Source organism: Chiloscyllium plagiosum, unplaced genomic scaffold (genome assembly GCF_037043375.1).
Source record: "Chiloscyllium plagiosum isolate Xiang-an unplaced genomic scaffold, Cpla_swu_hap1 HiC_scaffold_43, whole genome shotgun sequence".
NCBI classification, from domain to species: Eukaryota; Metazoa; Chordata; class Chondrichthyes; order Orectolobiformes; family Hemiscylliidae; genus Chiloscyllium; species Chiloscyllium plagiosum.
This window is the reverse complement of record NW_028270181.1, coordinates 23,441,460-23,459,203: the sequence shown is the minus strand read 5'-3', so window position 1 is coordinate 23,459,203 and position 17,744 is coordinate 23,441,460. Positions and strand designations below refer to the sequence as shown.

Sequence of the window (17,744 nt, the reverse complement as noted above, 5' to 3'; positions counted from 1 at the left end):
AAACAAAAACAGAAATTGCCTGAAAAGCTCAGCAGGTCTGACAGCATTTGTGGAGAGAAATCAGAGTTAACGTTTCGGGTCCAGTGACCCTTCCTCAGAATAGGAGTTCTGAAGAAGAGTCTCTGGACCCAAATGTTAACTAATTTCTCTCCACAAATGCTGTCAGACCTGCTAAGCTTTTTCAGCAATTTCTGTTTTTGTTTCTGATTTACGGCAGCTGCAGTTCTTTCAGTTTTATTTTGTATGCATGAGACCTCCTTTTGAGCTTTGATTTTTTTTTAAATCAGTGAATCAAATCTTTGTTCGTCTTGGGAAGAGCCAGTCTTTTTTTTTAGATTTTGCAAGTAATGAGCGGATAGTTTAATGTGCACTCTTGCCTCAATGAAGTGATAGGCATTTCACGTGGCTGGAGTGAAATCATCAACTTGGATTGTTTTAAAATGTAGTTACATCACATGGTTTCTGTCACGTTTGGCTAGCCTTTATTCATGTGAATAAATTGAGTTTTGAGAATCGTAGACTGTTAAATTTATTCAAAGTCGTCTTAAATAAACTGCAATTAATGTGAAAAGTTGTGTTTTGTATTCCTTGGGAAGACTACAGCTCCATTTTCATTAGTGAGCAGAAGCTGCATATAGATTGTAGTAAATCTACCTTACTGATACCTGAGTTTATTATGTGCAACTCCTTCAATCTATCAAATGCCCATCTCCCAATTTCCAATTCTATGGTTATGTTTCAGGCTGTGAAAATGTTATGTCTGTGAATCTGATAAAGCACAGCACCCTGCCTGCTGTTGTGGGATGCACGTCAGAGGATGGAATAGAACTGACTTGTGGAGACATGGTGCATTTTATAGGACGTTGTTTATCGGGACCAATAACAGAGGAACACTCTAGTGATCTCACCCCCTCTACGGGAACTTTACACAGCAGTGATGAGGAAGGTAAAAGCGATGAAGTGATAAACAAGCTGGAAGATGTGGAGAGTTCTACACTTATTCTTTCAGATTCAAAATTAGATTCTAACACGGAATTAAGTAGGAATTGTTTTCAGAACCTACGTGACCAATCTGAGAATGAAGAGGAGTATCCTGCCTACCATATTTCTACAAAATCTGACTGTGAGCTATGTAAAATAGGCCTTCTAGATTCTCCTTCCAACATCCATGATAATGAAGACCTAAATGATTTTATACTGGGTGATTTAGAAACTAATACACTATCTTTTACATCTGATGATTTGTGTTCAGATGTTCAGAGTGTGACTGGTGAGGATGTAGATGTATTTAAAAAAGCACCATTTGTACCTAAGAATGACAAAATTGGTGAAGACGAATCCCAGATTTTCATAAATGCACCATTCAAGAGCAAAACACTCTCAACAGGCCTTGGCACATGCTCACAATCTGTTTCTTCAGTGCAAGCAGATGCATTTGGTCATCTTCCTTTTGAACAAATTCATGGTAAACCTGGAAGTTCCTCTGTAGAAACATGCCATGTCATATTGAGTGCAAGTACAAATGCTGTAGAGGAACCTGTGCATTCACCTGGAGAAGGAATGACATACAAGACCCGAAATATGGGACAAAAAGATGTACTAAATGGGGAACAGCAAGAGCTAGTACTGGATGAACCTTTAGAAGCCACTAATCTTTTAAAGTCGCAGAAACCTGAATTATTTTCGCACGTCCATTCTGTATTAAATCCTTTTAGTCAAAATTGCTATTTTGAATGTTTAGACTGTAATAATAAAGGAAATAGAAGTAACCAAAATCAGGCTTTGAGAGATTTAGGACAGGTACATTCAGATGGGATTGTTGATATGGAGCAGCTGACATGTCCAGATTCTTTCCAAAATATGGACAATGATGACCCATTTTCTGCTGCACCATTCCCAGGGAAGGTACATGCAAATATTGAAACAAGTGCCTCAAAGTAGACTGTATCCATCATGGAGATGTTTTCTGTAAGCTTGCTTTGTGGAAAACGTTCTGGGAAATTTGTGCCTACAAGTAATTGAACAGACTTTGTGAAGAACATGAAAAGAGTGTGAAGACCTCGCTGTCACTGTCCAGGTTACATTTATATTTATTTACTATTTAATTACAATAAATCTGTGCAATAGGAATGGAGAAATGTCAGTATTGCTGATTTCATGGTCAGAAAGACACTTTAACCTATTCCATTGATGCTAACTTCCATGAAAAACTAAAGACTTGGGCATATTTCTCTGCATTTTCTCCCATATGCTCAATTTATAAACTTATTTACTTCCCTTGTGCAAGTTCTTTGAGTCCATTTTGAGCATCCTTGCAAATAAGGCATTTCATAAAACTGTTAATCTTCTCCCTTTGTTCTTTTAAAGGTGATCTTCAAATTCTTTCCACCACATCTCCAACTTCTGCAAATGTGATTTTTTTAATCTTAAAAACTCTTAATTTACTTCATCAGAAAGATCACTTGTTTCCACCTTTATCTCTGCCATACTTTATCCATTCTTCCAAAATCTCTGCATGTGTCTATAATGTTCTGTTGGCCAGCCTTCCATCCACTGTCCTGCATAAACAGAGGATCATAGAGGTAATTTTTAAAGGAGTGCCTTATAGGATCTATGAAAGATGGAATAGTCTAGGGATGAAAATTCACAGTTCAAGGGTTTGCTAGCCAAGTCATCATTGCCAATTGCAGAAAGGTTAGAACTGGGGATGCTTGAGAGGCCAGAATTAGAGCCATATTTTGCAGGCTGACCGAGATTAAGCCAGGGAGGAGTGAGGGCATGGAGAAATTTGAAAATGAGGGTGTGGTTAAAAATGGAGCAGTTGTTTAACTGGAAGCTTACCTAGGTCAGTGAGCAGAGTTATGGATAAATGCAATTTGGTGTGAGTTGGGATATGGGTAGCAGAATTTGGGAGAGCTAGGTTTATGGACAGTGGAATGCGAGAGGAAAGAAACCATACGTAATCAGCTTCAGACTTGGCAAACTGTTGTTTCTGGCAAAGTGGAATAAGGTGATCTCAGTGATGTATTTGAATCTGTGGTATAATGTTCGGCTTGGGCTGAAATATTACATCATTTCCAAACATTTAAGTTCTGCTTCAAACATTTCCCAAGGACAAGGATGGAATTGGTGGCCAGGCATGGGAATCAAAGACAACTTATTACTGTGTTTAGTGTTTGTCTCCTTAATAATAGGAAAGTTGTGAAATTTGAAAGGGTTCAGAAAAGGTTTGCAAGGATGTTGTCAGGGTTAGAGGGTTTGAGCTATAGGGAGAGGCTGAATAGACTGGGGCTATTTTCCTTAGAATGTCAGAGGTGGAGAGGTGACCTTATAGAGGTTTATAAAATCATGAGGGGCATGGATAGGGTGAATAGTCAAGATATTTTCCTCATGGTGGGGGAGTCCAAAACTAGAGGGCAGAGGTTTAAGGTGAGAGAGAAAGATTTAAAGAAACATAAGGGGCAACATTTTCACACACACGGTGGGTTTGTGTGGAGCTGCTAGAGGTGGTGGAGGCTGGTACAGTGACATCATTTAAAAGGCATCTGGATGGGTATGGGAATAGTAAGGATTTAGAGGGACATGACATAAATGCTGGCAAATGGGACTAGATTATAATATCAAGTCAGTATGGGCAAGTTGGACAGAAGGGTCTATTTCTGTGCTGTACATCTATGACTCTAATATTCAGTTGGAGTATACTTCTGCTCAAGGAATATCATTAAACTCTGACTGGAGAAAATGAAAGGGAAGTGTTGAGGTTGGCATTAAACGTATATGGGGAAATCATTCTATTGTAGGTAATGTCACCAAGGGTAGGTCCATCATGTATATGAGAAATAGGACCGGTGAAGGAGCAAGGATAAATCCTTGGGGTACACCAGAGATTACTGAAAGTAAGAAGACTGGCTGATTACCATTAGATAGAAAAGAATGGAATCCGACAAAACAAGTTGAAAATGGAGATGGCTACATTTGGAAAGAGTGCTGTGTCAATGAGAGAGAAGGGTGACTTTGATAAAAGCAGTTTTGGCATTCAGTCAGCCAGATACTTGATCAGAGAGTCAGATGTGGATTTGGGCAGTGATTAAAAATACTCAAGGACTTGAGAGGATAAAAATGGAGGAGTAGTTAGTAATAATTTTTATTTTAGTCTTTTATTCCCATTATAACTATCCTGGATATCTACATTGTTTTTTTTTTTCCGAGTCTCTCATAATCCTTTTTCCAAACTCTACATATTTTCTTACTTCCTTTTACATTCCTGGCATTACTATGCTTTAGTAAAATCAGAAGAAAATGTGAAATAAGGCTGTCTCAATTTCGTCTTAATTTCCTTACTTATTTAGTGAACTCTAAGTTTTGTTCACTTTCCTTACTTCCTGTGGGGATGTTCGTACCTTGTGTCAATCTCTTCTTTCCCATTGACTGAGGCTGTTTTCCCAATCCACGTAATGTTTCCAGCCTTTAAAATCAATAATCAACCAAAATTAAATAATGCCATGATGTAATTTATTGTAATGTTCTTTGTTGGGTAAAATCTAGTTTGTTAACAAACAAAAACAACTTGTTTTGCATCTTGAGCACATTTTTCTCAATATGCAATGTCCCAGCATAATTATATTCTGCTGCTCCTGACAATTATTACACTGTCGTAAAATCAGGACGAATGCTGACATTCTAAGTCGATAATCACAATTGCTGATTTTTAAGTAATCACTGTGAGGCTGTTGGCCAGATGTTATGCTGGCTTTAGAGTTTCTGAAAAATGTCAAGTTGAAAATGCAAAATAATGTAACTTAATGCACTATAAAATGGAATCCATAACTTTGTTTCAGCTTTACTGTTAAATATCTTATTTGTGTTGACCCAGAACAAAATGTTAATCTATTTGTTCCCTGTTATATTCAACAATGCAGTACTGTGGAGTTTTGGATTCAGTTTGTATTTTTCATAAGACTGAAGTCAAAACGTTTTTGTTCATGTAGCGAAAACGTCAGAACTTATTTCCTGCTGAACTACTTCCTGATGCAACACAAAACTGGTAGAAGATTGTAGATAGTGTTTTTAGTCATTTATGATAAGCCTGTAGTGAAGATGTCCCACCTAGTGCATCCTGCATTGGAGCCCAGTACAGGGACTAATGCCTTTGGCCATGTATAATAGAGACAAATATTTCATTAGCTTATATTGATACCACTGTATATTGTAAAGTAAGTCACTGCTTTATCTATGATTATGACTTAACAATACAACCATTCTCTTTGACAACTAGATTCTTTTCTTGATGCTTAAAATATAAAATGCAATGTGTGTATTGAGAATATAGTGGAATGTAATGTAATGATACAGCTTGTCACTTGGCATTAGATTTTTCTAGACGTTATGGAAAGGTGGTAGACAAAGGAACACAACTTAATCAAAAGTCTTTATTGAAGATGCAACATTCATTATTATAAACATTTTCAAAACAATTCAAGAAATATCAAAAGACAAATGGTTTAAATAGCAAAAACAGACATATTGTCTTGTTATAAGCAAATACTGATTTAAGCAGCTCTGCCTCCAGCTAAACAAAGTTGGAGGAAACGAGCAGAATATTTCAATAGTAGACCAACTCCAATAGTTGGACAAATTTGGCACGAGGAGCTTTGCAACAAAACACCAATCCACATGAACAATAATAGAATGTGATTTGATGTTGCCATCAATCTTAAACTATCTGGACCAAAAGCATTTTTTTCACATCAGAGGGATATTTTGTAAACACAGAGCTCTTGGAGATAAGTACTATGAAATTGGGATAGCAGTGAGTGGAGGTGACATGATATTTGTAAGAATGGGCACTGTGAACCTACCTACCTACCATCTGCTGATCAGTTCAAAGGGAAGACGAATAGCAAAATTCTGTAATTTAGCATTCCACACAATTTAGAACAAAATGATTGCAGCTTCATGACTGTAGTGACAAAATGGACGTGCAGAATTTGTGACCAGACAACTGAAGATACCTAAATCTCAAATTTTACTGCAGGTCATTGAGTACCGGTCTGGTCTTTCTTGTGAATTAATTGTTGCTCCTTGCACTGAGTTTCTCAGATGATACAGCTTCACTATCATAGCATCAACTATTATGTAATCCATGATCTCTGGATATTTGTGCATTTTATACCAAATCCATTTAGAAGATTGCACACATCACAGCTAAGGGAATATATCCATGTGTATTACTAAAACATGGCTATGTTTATACTGTATCAGAACAAAGATTGATAATTTTTTCTTCAAGTCAAAGTTAATCTTGCCTGGAGTATACGAGATTTAATTTCACCACTTTACATCGTGTGGATAATTTAAACTGTAAAACATTTGAATATAGGAAACACACTTCTAATTATAAGACGTTAGCTGACAAATTCAGTGCAATTGGGACATTTGGGATCTCTGCTGACTATGGTACTGAATCCTGAAGAAAATTCAGACTTAGCGCAAAGCTAATGCACCATGAATTAGCAAAGTATATAAACCACATTCCTATTTTACAACAGCCTTTTCAATAAAACCCTTGGAACTTGTATCCATATATTCCAAGAAATTAAAGCATGCATCCAAATAGCCATTTATGCCCCCAAGTATTACAGCAACCATAATACAATTTTAGAGCTCCTTACATATTTGCTCTTCATGTGAATTGGAATATAAAACCACTTGCAGATTGAGCATTTCCTGAAATTAGTTTCTAATACTTACCAACACACGTGGTCCGGGATAATATTTTAGAATAAAACGTTACGTGGCAGGAATACAATCACTAAAGGTTAACATATAATTTCCCCTTTTAGAAAAATAACAAAAAGTTGAGCAACTTTCCGCTCCTTCCTCTGAAAACTTAGCTCCCACATCACTTTTATTTTCTACAAAATGAATTAATTTTACAAGACCAATTATGAAATAATCTCCTTTTGAAAATGGTCAGTGCACTTATCTTCCATACGAATTGGTTACTTCACAACATAAAGCCAAATTTAGTGATTATAGAGCTTGTCATCACGTATTAAATGTCAGGAAAACTATTACTATTAAGGAGCAGCACAGGTTAGACCATGTAAACGTTTAGTTTGCTACTTTGCATGCAGTACAATTGCTTTTCTGTCCTCTAGTTATATTAAATTTGCAGCATACGTGTTACAGTACATTTTAATTCATTTCTACAAAATGTAGAACAATGAACAAGGCAGGCAATATAATGCACCTCAAAACAATTCAATACGGTTTGTATTTTACAAATACATGCATTTGCTTTCAGTTAAAGGCATTTAGTTGTCACCACCTTGACACTGTGATACTGAGCAGTTACTGGCGCAATCCAAGGGTTAGAAAAACAGGCAGCCATCCGCTTAGCTGCTTAGAAAGGTGGCTTCATGCAACGTCTGAGCATCCACTGATAGGCGCCACAGTACCAGAATGTACCACAGTACAATCTTCAAACTTTCAGCACATAATTGAGACACATTCACTTTTAAGTAAATTAGAAGGCCATCATGCAGTTGATTAGAAGACTTGTAGAACTGAAGAATTAATTACTAGCATTGTTTTTTTGTTCTTATTTGCAAAGCAGTCCTCGAGGAAATGCTGGAAAACTTGTAACTTAACAATTTATTCTGTTATTTTTAAACATGGCTGTTCATGTCTATAATGCATTATGTGGACAGCAGTCTGATGCCACCAATAGAACATTAATACAACCAAGAAATGCCACCACTGGTGACTACAGCCAAAGTAATTCAAGTATCCACCTAGAAAACAAGAACTCTGATTAGAAAGCAAATCACAAATCCAAATGGATGGAATAACTAACCATCTTCACATTACAGATTCTCTTTAAAACCAAACATGTATTTAATCATTCAGTTCCAAATATAAATATATTTCACCATGACAGGGAATATGGTTACGATTCTGAATTCTACAATATTACTCAACTGATAATATTCTGTTCTTATAATAAAACAAAATACTGCAGATGCTGGAAGTTTGAAACAGACAGAGAATGCTGGGAAAACTGAGCAGGTCTGGCAGTGTCTGGAGTCCGAGCCCAGTGAAATTACCACTCTACCATCTTCTAGACGCAGTTACACCTACTCCATGACAACATCAAACCAATTATAGAATTTCTACTGCTGACCTGCCTGAGGTTGGCTAAGATAACAAATGAACTTTAAACTGGATTTTATACTAAATGCACTAATTAAACATTGTCCTTTTTTTTAAAATGAATCTCTGATGAGAAGTCTGAATTTTCACCCTCATAATGGAGGAGTCCATCTGTGTCTGATCATATAGACATAGCAAAATGAGTAAAAATCTAGAAGCCTGCTCCATCACACTGCATTCATTTACTAGGGTGCAAACACTGAGTGAGCAAGGTCAGTAGAATATAAATTAAAAGATCTCCACTCAGACTTGGCCATGGCTGTGCTAACTCTCTGGCCTGGTTAATAATATGCATTGTCATCTATTATCAGTAAAGTGTAAAATTGAAGTATAGATACTTTACAATCCAATCAGCAGACCAAGAAAGTGATGATTAGATTAGATTCCCTACAGCATGGAAACAGGCCCTTCGGCCCAACAAGTCTACACCGACCCTCTGAAGAGCAACCCACCCAGACCTCCCTCCCTCCCTCTGACTAATGCACCTAACACTATGGGCAATTTAATTTGGCCAATTCACTGATCTGCACATCTTTAGACTGTGGGAGGAAACCGGAGCACCCTAATGCTGTGAGGCAGCAGTGCTAACCACTACAGCACACAGGAGGCATTGAAGCTCAGTGCCTGTCATGATTGGAACCCAAGGCCAGGTGGATCTCATAAGATCCCTGATTCAGGTTGTTAACCCTGGGCCAGTTAACCCTAAGTTGGCAGGTCAGAGCCTATGTGCTGTGCACATATAAATGAAGGGTCATTTGGTGACGGGATACTGGCCTCCGTGCAATTATTTCAGTGCCTGTACAAACTTTGTTCCAGTCTCATTTTCTTACCGTACCCACTGTCTTGCTTTTTTCTCCAGTTGAAATATCAAACTGCTTCTCACGTCTGCTTCAAAACTTCTCTCCATAAGTCGACAATTCTGTCACCCCCCCTCCCTCCCCAACTGCTACTGAGGATCAATGCTCTTTTTCACTGATCCCCCACTGCAAGAAACCTTTGGTCAATCAACCTCTCAATGTTTTATTTTGAAGACCTCTATTATCTAATATCCTCCTAAGCCTTTTGCATACCACAATCACCCGATGAAGGAGCAACGTTCCGAAAGCTAGTGCTTCCAAATAAACCTGTTGGACTATAACCTGGTGTGTCATTTTAACTTTGTACACCCCAGTCCAACACAGGCATCTCCAAATCATTCTACTGTTGACAATACAAAAATAAGAGAGTTTAGCCAACATCTGTATGTGGCCTCTTTATGCAAGCTTTTGTCGAGCACTAATTGGAACTCATTACATATTCTGCCTGAGCTTTAACTTCACCAGGAAGCACATCAAGTGAACCCATCATAATACGCAGGAAGATTAGTATTAAATGGACAATATGTAAAAATCTAGGAGTTGGAAGGGTGTCTGTAATTCTGAAACAGCCCTAAATATGTACATTCAGCCCACAAAACATCTTTGATTGGTTTTGTGAATCAACAAGTCCTTTTTTTAAAAAGAAAGTGCAGTGAAAGACCAATTTAACAAAGAATCAGCAAAATGTCTCTGACAACACCAACATATTCCCCATCCCTAATCAAGAGAAAGAGACAGAGAAAAATACAAATTGCATTTTATTTATCACCACATTTTGATGCCCTAAAATACATTGTATCGGATTAAATGTGTCTAAACTATTGCTGTAATGTTGCCAAATTCACACACAAAACTTTCTAACAAGGAGTAAAGATATGCTGCTGTTTACGTTTTGGAGGAATTGTCTGAAGGTACACAGCAGTTTTACTTTCCCCCTGGGATGTGGACATCAATGGCAAGGTCAACATTTGTTACCTATCCCTATTTATCCTTGATTCGAGTGTCTTGCTCAGTTATTTCAGAGGGCAGTTAAGGGTCAACCACATTACAGTAGATCTGGAATCATATGTAGACATGACCGGGTAAGGATGGCAGATTTCCTTCCCTAAAGGACATTAATGAACGAAGTAGGTATTAAATTCACATTCAATGACCATTTCACGGAGATTGGTTTTCATTTAGATTTCATTAATTGCTTTCATATGTCCAGTGATCATGGTGGGATTTTAATTCATGCTGCAGTGATCATGGTGGGATTTTAATTCATGTCCCAGTGATCATGGTGAGATTTTAATTCATGCTGCAGTGATCATGGTGGGATTTTAATTCATGTCCCAGTGATCATGGTGGGATTTTAATTCATGCCCCAGTGACATTATAAGTGACATACATGTGAAATACAAGTGGAATTACCACTATGCTGCATCACCCCCAAAATAATTCTGTAGAATTGTAAACTTTAAAATGACTCAATTTTTATAAATTAATAGATGGGATGTGGTGTGGCTGGTTCAGCCAGCGTTTATTGCCCAGCCTTATTTTCCATTGGGCAAGTGCTGACAAACTACCTTTCAAACTGTTGCAGTCCTTAGCACATGGGAGCACACTACATACTGTTAGGAAGACAGTCCCGGGAGTTTGCTCCCACGACAGTAAAGGAACGGCAACATATTTCCAAGTCAGGACGCTGAGTGGCTTGGAGGGGAACTTGCAGATTGTGGTGTTCCCATGGCTTTGCTGCCCTTGTCCTTTTAGGTAATAAAGATCTTGGATTTGGAAAGTTCTGTCTAAGGAGTCTTGTTCAATTTTTGTAGTGTTTCTTTGAAATGGTACACACTGCTGCTACTGATTGTCAGTGTGGAGAGAGTGGATGTTTGTGGATGTATTGCCAATCAATTTGTCCAGGATGGTGTTAACCTGGAGTGTTGTTGGTGTGGCACTTATCTGGGCAAGTGGACAAGTACAGACCCTCACAGAGTATGAACCTCAGATTCTTATTTGCCTGCACTGGGGACACTGGCAACAACTTTAAGCAAGTTAATTTGTGCCGGAGGAATTCTACTGTAATTCACTTGCTGTGCCTGAGAACATTTCATTTTATTTTTAAACCATTCAAACTGGCACCAGATTGTAGCAACAGTTTAATTGTATTATTCACCATAAAATACAAGTGACAATAAATCATTCCAATCAATTCATCCATTAGAGGCACAATCAGCCTGTTCAGTGGTGGGAAACAGAGGATAGTGATTAACCAGTCCAATGGCCAGCATTGCAAGATTATGGCCTTGGTAAGGGCAGATTGTAGTGACCAAGGGATTGTGAGCTGCTTCTAGGAATTAAGAATAAGTCCTCATACAAATGGAAAAACTAAACTGGATTGGACACTTTGGTTAATTTGAGCATCTCAATACCTAATCATGGAAGGGATAGGGATGACTACAAGTGATGTCAAATAACGTAACTAAACACTATTTTGCCACACCTATACACACAGGGATTCTTTATCCAAAAGGTTTACGTGGAGATGAATGAACGCTATCAAAGTTATTTAAACCAAACAACACAGGAGTCAAGGGGTTGAATGAAGGATTACCCTATCCTATTTCAATAAATAGGTCACTTTATGAAAAAAGTATTCATTGCCTTCTTGGAAGAAAACAAGTTAGATCTTTTCTGTCAACAACCTAGGTTGCTGTTAAGTCTTTAATCACTTAGAATGGGATTCTAAGCAATCTAGGTTTGTTCAATATATCACATCAGTTGTATGACACTATGATCTTTTACTATAAATTCTGTGTCCTATGATCCTGCCGCACTAGCTACCTGATGAAGGAGCAGCACTCCGAAAACTTGTACTTCCAAATAAACCTGTTGGATTATAACCTGGTATTGTCTGATTTTTAACCTTTACACTGAAAGGAACCCTGTTAAATTTACCATTAGAGTCATAAAGTCCTAGAGCACAGAGACAGGCCCTTTGGCCCAACTGGTTCATGCTGACCAAAATGTCTATCAGCGCTAACCTAATTTCCCTGCTTGGCCCATATCCTTCTAATCCTTTCCTATCCATGTACATGTTCAAATGCCTTTTAAAATGTTGTTCATGTACCCACCTCAACCACTTCCCCTGGTAGCTCATTCCACGTGCGTACCACCTTCAGTAAAAAAGTTGCCCCTCAGGTTCCCTTTTATTCTTTACCCTCCAACCATAAACTGATGTCCTCGATTTCCAAACCTTGGGAAAAAGACCGACTGAGTTCACCCTATCCATGCCTCTCATGATCTTATACACTTCTATGAGATACCCCCTCAGTCTCCGACGTTCTAAAGAAAATGTCCTGGCTTGTCCAACCTTTCCCTATAACTCAGAACATTGAGTCCAGGCAACATGCTTGTAAATTTCTTCTCCTCGCTTTCCAATTTAATAACATCCTTCCAATAGCAAGGTGACTAAAACTGAACACAATATTCCAAGTATGGCCACACCAACATCCTATACAACTGCAATATAATTTACCAACTTCTTTACTCAATGCCCTGACTGATGAAAGCCAGTGTGCCAAAAGCCTTCTTTATGCCTGTTTGTGACTCCACTTTCAGCGAATCATACACCTGAACTCTAAGGTCCCTCTGTTCCACTACACTCCTTAAGGCCCTACCATTCACCATGATTTGACATTCCTAAATGCAAGACCTCATACTTATCTATATTAAACTCCATTTGCCATTTCTTGGCTCACTTCCCCAGCTGATCAAGATCCTGCTCCAATTTCTGATAACCATCTTCGTTGTCCATAATACTACCTATTTTAGTGTCATCTGCAAACTTACTAATCATGCCTTGTACATTCTCATTCAAATCATTGATATAGAAAACAAACATCAATGGGCCCAGCACCGACCCCCGAGGCACTCCACAAGTCAAAGGCCTCTAGTCCAACCAGCATCCTTCCACTATTACCCTGTGCTTCCTACCATCAAGCCAGTTGTGTTTGCCAGCTATGCCTGGATTCTAAGCGATCTAAACCTTCCAGAGCAGCCTACCATGTGGCACTTTTATCAAAGGCCAGCCAATGTTCCAGCATGACTTCATTGGATGTGATTAGTGCAGCCAACAAGCATATGAAACTGCATTTATAAAATGCCTTCAATCCAGTAAAACTTTCCATGACATTTCACAGAAGTATTAAACTAAATCTGGCATTCAGCCTCAATAGAAGGTATTAGAGCAGGTCAATGAAAAGCTGGTAGCTTAGAGTGCAATAGGTGGATGAAGGTGGGGATAAAGGTGATAGGTCGGACAGGAGGGATAGGTAGGTCAGCAAACAGAACTTCGCAAAATGCAGCTCCAGTTTCTCCAAATAGAGATCAGGAGTTATGCAACTCTGGAAATGGATAGCCGATGGATATCAACAAGCTTCAGGTGGTAGATTCTAATCATTAGCATTCTTCAATGTTTTAGGAAATCATTGTGCACTCATATTCCTAACAGAGACATCCTAGATTCACATCTCTACACTGGAAGTAAAAGCTTACCCCAGTACCTCTGAATCATTACCCCTGAAATTTTAAATGAGTCTTAATTATGTTTCATTCTAACACTGGTTTTCATGCGGACTTTGCAGTGAACACATGGCACGGTATATATTCTGTGTGTACAGGTTAAAAATATCGAGACAGAGAGAGATAGAGACACTTACCAGGAAAGTACCTCTCAGGTACTTTACTGTAATAAAACAAAAATGCCAAACTTGCTAGTAGATACATCACACCTACTCTCGGTGCAAACACCTAGGAAGAAAGGAAAGAGATGATTCAGAAAAAATTCAGGAATATGCGTCAAATTTAACAAGCTACCCTGTTTAAATGGCATGGTTTTTTACCTGGAATTTTTTTGGGGGTTCCAGAAATGCAAACTCTGTCTATTTGGCACTTGTTTCGCAAATGGGTGATACTGGTGGTATGGAGTGCCATCCAATGTGTACATGATGACAAAAAGATACAGATACAGAATGCCACCTGGATAGAGTCTACACCACACTGACGCATGGGTGACCTCAGACAGCCTCTTCAAAATGTCTGAAGCAATGCGACAGGTAGGATGCAGGCCTTGTAACAGCCACTGCAACTATTGGGTTGCAGCACCTTGTAACTACTTAACAAATCAGCAGTTCTTAGACTAGTTTAAATTATCCTGCACTTTTTGGAAATATGCAGATAAAGACCCTCTCAGATATGTTGTACAGTCATCCAGTTTCCCTGATCACCAATTGGATTGAATGGAATTGAATTCGCTTTATCGTCTCATGTACCCACGAGTGCAGTGAAAAGCTTACAAATCATCACTTTACCATGCCAGCTTAGGTACAAAGGTACCTGGATACGGATTCTTAAGAACAAATTATTCGAAACAAAAAATTAGAAAAATAAAGAAATATAAAGTCCAGCATTACAGATCATAAGAATAATGGATAATTTTTTTCTTCATGGGATGAGGACGTCACTGGCTAGGTCAGCATTTATTGCCCATTCCTAATTGCCCAGGGAGCATGTAAGAGTCAACCACATTGCTATAGGTCTGGAGTCACATGTAGGTCAGACCAGGTAAGGACAGCAGTTTCCTTCCCGAAAGGACATTAGTGAACCAGATGGATTTTTCCAACAATTGATAATGGATTCATGGTCATCATTAGACTCGTAGTTCCAGATGTTTATTGAATTCAAATTCCACCACCTGTCATGGCAGGGTTTGAACTCAGGACCCCAGACTGTTGCTTGGGTCTCTGGATTAATAGTCTTGCGATAATACCATTACACCATTGCCTCTGTCAACTCAATTTTGATCGTGAAATATTGGTTATCGGTCTCAATGGTTTGGACTCTCGATTAAAATGACACTGCCTGACATCCAGATCTGGGCGGAGACTCAGGAGTTAGTTATTTTCATTCTCTCCCAGGATGTGAAAGGTCATTGGCAAGGCCAACATTTATTTCATTTCCCAACAGCCCTGGAATGGAGTGACTTGCTGGGTCCTTTCAGAGAGCGGTTAACAGTCAGCAACACTGGGCTGGGTCAGAGTTCAGACCAGGGGCGGCACAGTGGCTCAGTGGTTAGCACTGCTGCCCCACAGCGCCAAGGACCCAAGTTCAATTCAAGCCTCAGGTGACTGTCTGTGCGGAGTTTGCACATTCTCCCCATGTCAGCGTGGGCTTCCTCTGGGTGCTCCGGCTTCCTCCTACAGTCTGAAAATGTGCAGGTTAGATGGATTGGACATGAGAAATGCAGGGTTACAGGGATATGGTAGGGGAATGTGTCTGGATGGGATGTTCTTTGGAGAGTCAGTGTGGACTGGTTGGGCCAAATGGCTTGTTTCCACACTGTAGGGTTTCTATGAGGTTGTTCTATACTGAAGGATAATTGTATTGAAGCAGTCTTCAAGAATTATTTTTCAATCAGTCACATTCCACTCGTTTTTGGATCCACCCAGTCAGACGTGCTATGATACATCTGAGCACGTGGGACTGAAACCTAGGTGCCATCGATTACTAACTCCCCCTATTTATACAACCAATTTACATCTAATTAACCCTTTGCTAATCTGTCCACTTCCTGTTCCCTCATTCATTCAGATCATATTACATGATAACAGATTCCCCTTTGATTTTAAGATAAAATTATAATAACAATTTTTTTAAAAACTATAGCATTACTTATTTATTTTACCTTAAGACCAAAGGAAACAGGAAAAGGAGTAGGCCATTCGGCCCCTCAAGATTGCTCAGCCATTCATTTTAGGAATGTATGACGTTTTTAGAGATCATAGAATCCATAGAGTCTGGCAGCAATCCATTCGGCCCATCTAGTCTACACAGACCCTTGAAGAGCCTGACCTCCCCGACCTCCTCCCACCCCCGCGCGCGCGCACGCACACACGCACGCACACACACACACACACACACAATTATCCTACCTTTCCCACGGCCAATCCATCTAATCTACACATCTCTGGATACTCTGGGCAATTTAGATTGGTCAATCCACCTAACCTGCACATTTTTGGACTGTGAAAGGAGGCCCACGCAGACACAGGGAGAACGTGCAAACTCCATACTGACAGCTGCCCGAGGGTGGAATCAAACCCGGGTCCCTGGCGCTGTGAGGCAGCAGTGCCAACCACTGAGCTACCGTGTGACCTTCTGGTGCAGGAATGGTCCAGGAATGTGGGTGTTCAGTTATATGGACAGTTTGGGGCAGTTGGAGCCATTCTGCGGTAAGAGGGAATTTCATAGAGAGGTTGGACCTAGACAGAAGGAGTAAACAGGGAGACACTGAGATCCACTGGCTAAAGAATCAAGAACCTGGGGACACAAATTGCAGGTAATTGGCAAAGAACAAGAGAAGCATCTTTCAGTGAGTGGTTCAGATACAGAAAGCACTTCTCCAGGCTGTGGTGAAAGAAAATGTAGGATAATTGTGTGTGTGTGATCAGTTGGGAAGTGGATTAAAAACCCAACAGAAAGTAGTCGCAAGGCTATGGAAAAAGGCAAGACAGTGGGAATAATTGCTAGCTCTTAGAGAGAGCTGGTGCACACACCACCAGCTGACATGACCCCTCTTAATGCGGTGACTATTCAATGTTTCAATCCAAATGCAGAAATCTAATTGCTGTTTAGCTACGAGGTGGGCCAACGCAGGATTGAAGCTCGAATAATCTTGGACTAATTTTGTATAATCTCTGCACAGGTCTGCCAAGTAATGCATAATCTTAACAAGAATCCCAACAAATAAACATACAAAGAATTACACCATGAAAATCGTACGGTTAAGAGACTTTGAAGGATTACAAAATGTACAGCAGTCCTTCCTTACCTTAACCACCGGTTCCCCAATTCCCCCATTCTGAAATATCCAGTGAACGGTGGGGATTAATCCGTATGCAGCGATAAAGCAGAACAGCAGGATGCGCAGCTTGTGACAATGCTGGGAGGCATAATGCGGATGGATTTGTGTGAGGAACATTACAAAAATCATGGCCAGCACGGTTATAAGGTACACTTGTCTCCAATACTGTGTCCAGAAGGAATAAAAACAAAATTATTAAACACTTAACGACTAGGTGCTTTTCCATTCATTTAAATTATGCCATTTACCACAGAATTCCTACAGTGTGGAAGCAGGCCATTCGGCCCATTGAGTCCACCCTCCAAAGAGCATCCCACCCAGAACCAACCCCCACCTTATCCTTGTAACCCTGCTTTTCCTGTGGCTCATCCACCTAACCTGCACATCCCAGGACACTATGGGCAATTTAGCATGGCCAATCAATGCTTAAACTGCACATCCTTAGACACTATGGTTAATTTAGCATGGCCAACTCACCTTACACTGCACATCTTTGGACTGTGGGAGAAAACCAGAGCACCCAGAGGAAACCCACACAGACACGGGGAGAATATGCAAACTCCACACAGTTACCCAAGGCTCGGAATCGAATCTGGGTCCCTGACGCTGTGAGGCAGCAGTGCTGACCACTGAGCCCTTATTAATGACAATTTTTCACATGGTAATTTATTCACCTTCCTAACTCCTTGCATGCATTACTAGTTCATGAAAAGTTGCAAAAACTAAAAATAGCTTGGGAGTTCAGGTGCACAAATCCTTAAAATGTC

At 39.6% G+C, this 17,744-nt stretch overlaps 2 protein-coding genes across 5 annotated transcripts in view; one reads left to right on the top strand and one right to left on the bottom strand.

Moving 5' to 3' along the window:
• Positions 1 to 5,271, top strand: part of LOC122541795 (AP2-associated protein kinase 1-like) — a 122,217-nt gene extending 116,946 nt beyond the window's left edge. The window contains exon 16 of the mRNA XM_087982539.1: positions 743 to 5,271. Within this exon, the coding sequence (XP_087838665.1) occupies positions 743 to 1,941 (1,199 nt within the window). The 3' untranslated portion in view covers positions 1,942 to 5,271. The remainder of the gene's footprint in view (positions 1 to 742) is intronic.
• The window catches only part of LOC122541797 (progestin and adipoQ receptor family member 3-like), a 34,169-nt gene continuing 20,816 nt past the window's right edge, over positions 4,392 to 17,744 (bottom strand). For 2 of the 4 annotated variants that reach the window (XM_043678785.2, XM_043678786.2), the window contains 3 exons: positions 16,945 to 17,142; positions 13,775 to 13,865; positions 5,416 to 7,796 (listed from right to left, as the gene is read on the bottom strand). In XM_043678785.2, coding sequence (XP_043534720.1) covers positions 7,657 to 7,796; positions 13,775 to 13,865; positions 16,945 to 17,142 — 429 coding nt within the window. In that variant the 3' untranslated portion in view covers positions 5,416 to 7,656. Of the gene's footprint in view, positions 4,466 to 5,415; positions 7,797 to 10,044; positions 10,177 to 13,774; positions 13,866 to 16,944; positions 17,143 to 17,744 lie in introns of those variants that run through there. The other 2 variants (XM_043678788.2, XM_043678787.2) reach the window with 2 other exon arrangements.